General features: G+C 30.4%; 1 protein-coding gene across 2 annotated transcripts in view; it reads right to left on the bottom strand.

The window, feature by feature from the left end:
- Positions 1-4,118, bottom strand: part of LOC108752627 (transcription activator MSS11-like) — a 15,957-nt gene that overhangs the window by 2,744 nt on the left and 9,095 nt on the right. For both annotated transcript variants that reach the window (XM_018493597.1, XM_018493596.1), the window contains 2 exons: positions 2,299-2,417; positions 422-847 (listed from right to left, as the gene is read on the bottom strand). In XM_018493597.1, coding sequence (XP_018349099.1) covers positions 422-847; positions 2,299-2,417 — 545 coding nt within the window. The remainder of the gene's footprint in view (positions 1-421; positions 848-2,298; positions 2,418-4,118) is intronic.

Here is a 4,118-nt window from a genome sequence, read left to right as displayed (position 1 = left end):
TATATACATATATTATTAATTTTGCTTTTGTTTAAAATTTATAAAAATTTTTGCATTTGAAACGAGATAAATATAAATTCTTGAAAAGACTGTTGAAAAGACAGAAAGCGAAGATTCTGAATTTAAAAAATGCAAGTAATAAGAACAAATTTATTTACGAATTACTTTCGATCTGAATAGTTTTTAGTTAGCAGCTAATCAGTTTTTTACTTAATCAAGATTTCTTGGCCAATTACTCAATTTACTTGCAATTACTAACATAATTACTGTCCAATAAACTGAAAAAAGTAGAAACTAGCCAGTCGATTTTTTCCAGATATTTTTTTACTTGGATTATTGCTCAAAGTTTTTAAAATAATATTAATTGATATTAGAACAATATTAAATACTATAATATTGAGATTAAACTAAAATTGATCACCATAACCAGTTGATCCTTTTTGTTTTCTACCGCCATTATCTGCTGTCGTTGTGCGAGCATTTGCTGTTGCTGTTGTTTCTGCTGTTGCTGCATCTTTTGTTGCTGCATTTGTTGTTGTCGCATAGCTTCCTGCTGTTGCAGACGTTGTTGTTTTAACATCTGTATTGCTAATGCCTCCTGTTGTATTCTCTGCTGCTGTTTTATCTTATTTTCTTGGTGAATTCGTTGGTGATGCTGGCGCAGTATTTCTTGCTGCATCGCTGGTGTCATGGATGCCGTTTTAAGAGCTGTTGCATTCACTACAAGTTTTTGACGTTCAGGTTGTTGGGTCATCGGTCTGACCGTTCCGATAGGCAACGGCTTGAAGGGAGGTACTACTTGGCGGTTATTTACCGATCCTGCACGGATGTCATCCCGATTGCTTGCCTAAAAAAATAATGTGTTTAATATAAAATAAGAAAAGAATTTTTTAATATCACCTCTTAAATCTAATTTTTATGAACACTAACTCTATTAATTTAAAAAGCACGTACACTTTGAAATATAAATTGCACTTTGTGGAAAGTTGCGCATTCATTCGTGCGTCACTTGAAGAAATGTTAGTAAAATCGTTAATCTAGACTTATACTTCATATAAACTCATGGTATATGTGATGTGAATGCCGCCGGAGCGACATTCACGCACCAGTTGCGGCAAGGCCGATATGGGCAGTTCATGTAATTTAGATTTTCTTGTAGCGATATAGAAAAACCGATCCATCTTGTTCGATCTCCGACCTACATACTTCTTTTGAGGTGAATAAAGCATCAATATATCTTTTGAGGTGAATAAAGCATCAATATATTGCTTCAATGATCCTCTTTACGTTAAACATAATCAGTAAAAGTAGATTTAGCCAGCAAATATTATATTTCGCATACAATCACAAAGTTAATGTAAACTAGTATAATAAACGTAGTAAGATTCTTACATAAGTGTAATTTAAAAAATTTTAATTATTATATTTGATTATAAAATTTTCAATTAGATTGCATTCATATAACAAATAAAGTTTTGCAATAAAGATTAAAATTTCTCTCAGTAAAATAGCTGTGAAGTAATGCGGATGTACTATATGTCTAGGTGAGCTCTTCTTTGGCAAAGTGGCTGCGAAATGAAAAGTTAATAACGATATTGTAGAATATACTACTATTAGGGTACTTGAACGTTATCTGGGTAATCTTATGAATATCATTGATCGTTACGTACATCCCGCAAGGCTAGATCAAGAGGCTGCATCCTGAGCAGATGCAATTAGATTGCACACTATAGAATGGTTAAAGCGGATTTCCAAAGGGGGATCGCCAGCATGAATAACGATCGAGTGAACGCTTTCACGCTGATCCTCGTCTGCATTGGACTTTCTATGAGTTGATTGGAGTGGTTACCGTTTATATTCTGATGCATTTATCACCATACAGGCATACAGGATATTAAGTCCAAAAGTATAATGTAAGCGATCGTGTTATGGTTAGTGTTGGTACAAAGAGCTTCGGGGCAGAAAGGAAAGTAGAAAATACAACAAATAAATGCGAAATAAATGATAAGCGAAAGTAAAATCGTCATCCCATTCAATTCACTTAAACGATCACATATTTTGTTGTATAGATACTATACATATATACAAGTAATATATACATATAAGTATATATATATATATATATGCACATATGTATGTATACATATAATACATTATATTGTATAATTATACATTATATAATCATACATCATGATTATGTATAATTGGTATATTTTGATATTCTGAATATCTTACGTAATTAAATAAGTATCGTATGAACTGAATGGAACTTGAATTCCTTTTGAGTTTTTTACTTACTGCATTCAAAGAAGTAAATGCAACTCCATTAATTTTGTTTGCTTGAACGCTCCTTCTTTTTCCACTTTCCAAATTGGAGAGTGATTGGCTAAAGCCTAGTTCGTCTCCAATGGAAAATCCTATAAACAAGAAAAATTGAATTAATTTTATTAATTAGAAACATGTGCAAACTGAAAAACTTAAATTTTTTAAAATAATATTGTGAGAAGGAAGAGCAATAGACAGCGATTTATTTTATTTACAAAGAGAAGAAGACAGCATTATTGTAGAAAGCTTGCTAAATGTGTTAAGAGAATAGAGAGACGTGCATAATAAAGCATAGATATACAAGTAGTCAGTTAATATGTATAGAAATCGCAAATTTTTTAAAACTATTTCTAATGCACCAATTTCCCTTTCTATTATTTTATTTTTATAATTATATTTACGTATAATTATGTCAACACAATTTGGCAGAGTTTTATACATTTTTTTCTACAATGTATTTATTTTTGTTATATTGAAATTTATATATTATAAACTATAGGTTCTTCCGAAATTTCTCTATTATTGTATCTTTATTTACGCCACAACAATACAATCTATGTCAATCAACAGTAGCATGTGTATAATTACTCAAATAAAATGTTAGTAAGTTGACGGCTTCTGAACTCAGTAGATATTGTGCAAAAAGAAGTTGCGTCATTTTAACGTTTATAACTCATTTTTTATTGTCGACATTTGATCCTCAGTTGCATAAATTAAATAAAATTGTGTCTTTGTCGTGAAAAGGTCTTCTTTTACGAAGATGTATGATGAATATTTAGTTCACAACTGACCAGGTCAAGGCGATGAATAAATCATCATCGATATATAAGTGCGTCTTTAGAAACGCGAAACTACGACATCGGTCAAAGGATAGCATCCAATACGACGAGTTGCATTCGCAGGTTAAGCTATTACGTATTATATCTACATATATAAATCATACTTATTTCGTAATAATCCTGTTAATAATAACACTGTTGCAATTTGCGATATTAAAGCAGTATTAATTTATACGTCAGTATTCTTTCCGAGTAATTTGTTAAAATTAAATTAATTTAAATTAATTACATGATAAGGAATTAAATTGTAAGGTGCTTCGATAATTAATGGTACAAATTAATACAAAAACAATGAAGTAAAACTGAACGTTTTACTACATCAAATAATACAAAAAATAATAAATATAGAAAGTAGAAAATTATAAATAAGATTGTAGATATTCGATTTAATAATTGCTTTGACTTGCTATCAAATTACGACATCACAATTTTTATATTACTTAAATGTATTTGTCATATCCTCTCTAAAAGGAACTTTATGTAATAATCGCACGCGATTGGATGCATTTTCCGGCAGTGGCACCGCAAATGTCTATCAACACACACACACAAATAGTGCGTAGGCTAAAATTTTATAACATTCAAGTCGCCTTATTTCTCATTTGTTTAAAGAGAACGTATACGCAATAAATATCTAACATAAACATAAATCTGTAGGAACATAATTCTTAAACTACTAACAAAAAGAAATGGTTAAAGCATGTCACATATAATTAGAAATCACTGGATACATTTGCATTTACTATGCACAAAGAACGTTTCACAAGCTGTAAAAGATGAGTATTTCTGAGCAAAGTTCGTTTTACATACAAACGTTTACTTAACTCATATATCAAGTGACATGAATCTTAATTCGTTCTTGAGAAATTTTTATCGCAATTTCTGTAAATAGAACGATTAACAATTCGAAACTTGTTGTTAACAAGTTAAGATAAAGAGTTAGTTGAACTGAGA

This window comes from Trachymyrmex septentrionalis, unplaced genomic scaffold (assembly GCF_001594115.1).
Source record: "Trachymyrmex septentrionalis isolate Tsep2-gDNA-1 unplaced genomic scaffold, Tsep1.0 scaffold60, whole genome shotgun sequence".
Lineage (NCBI taxonomy): Eukaryota > Metazoa > Arthropoda > Insecta > Hymenoptera > Formicidae > Trachymyrmex > Trachymyrmex septentrionalis.
Note: the sequence above shows the minus strand (reverse complement) of the source record. Positions and strands in the feature narration are given on the sequence as shown.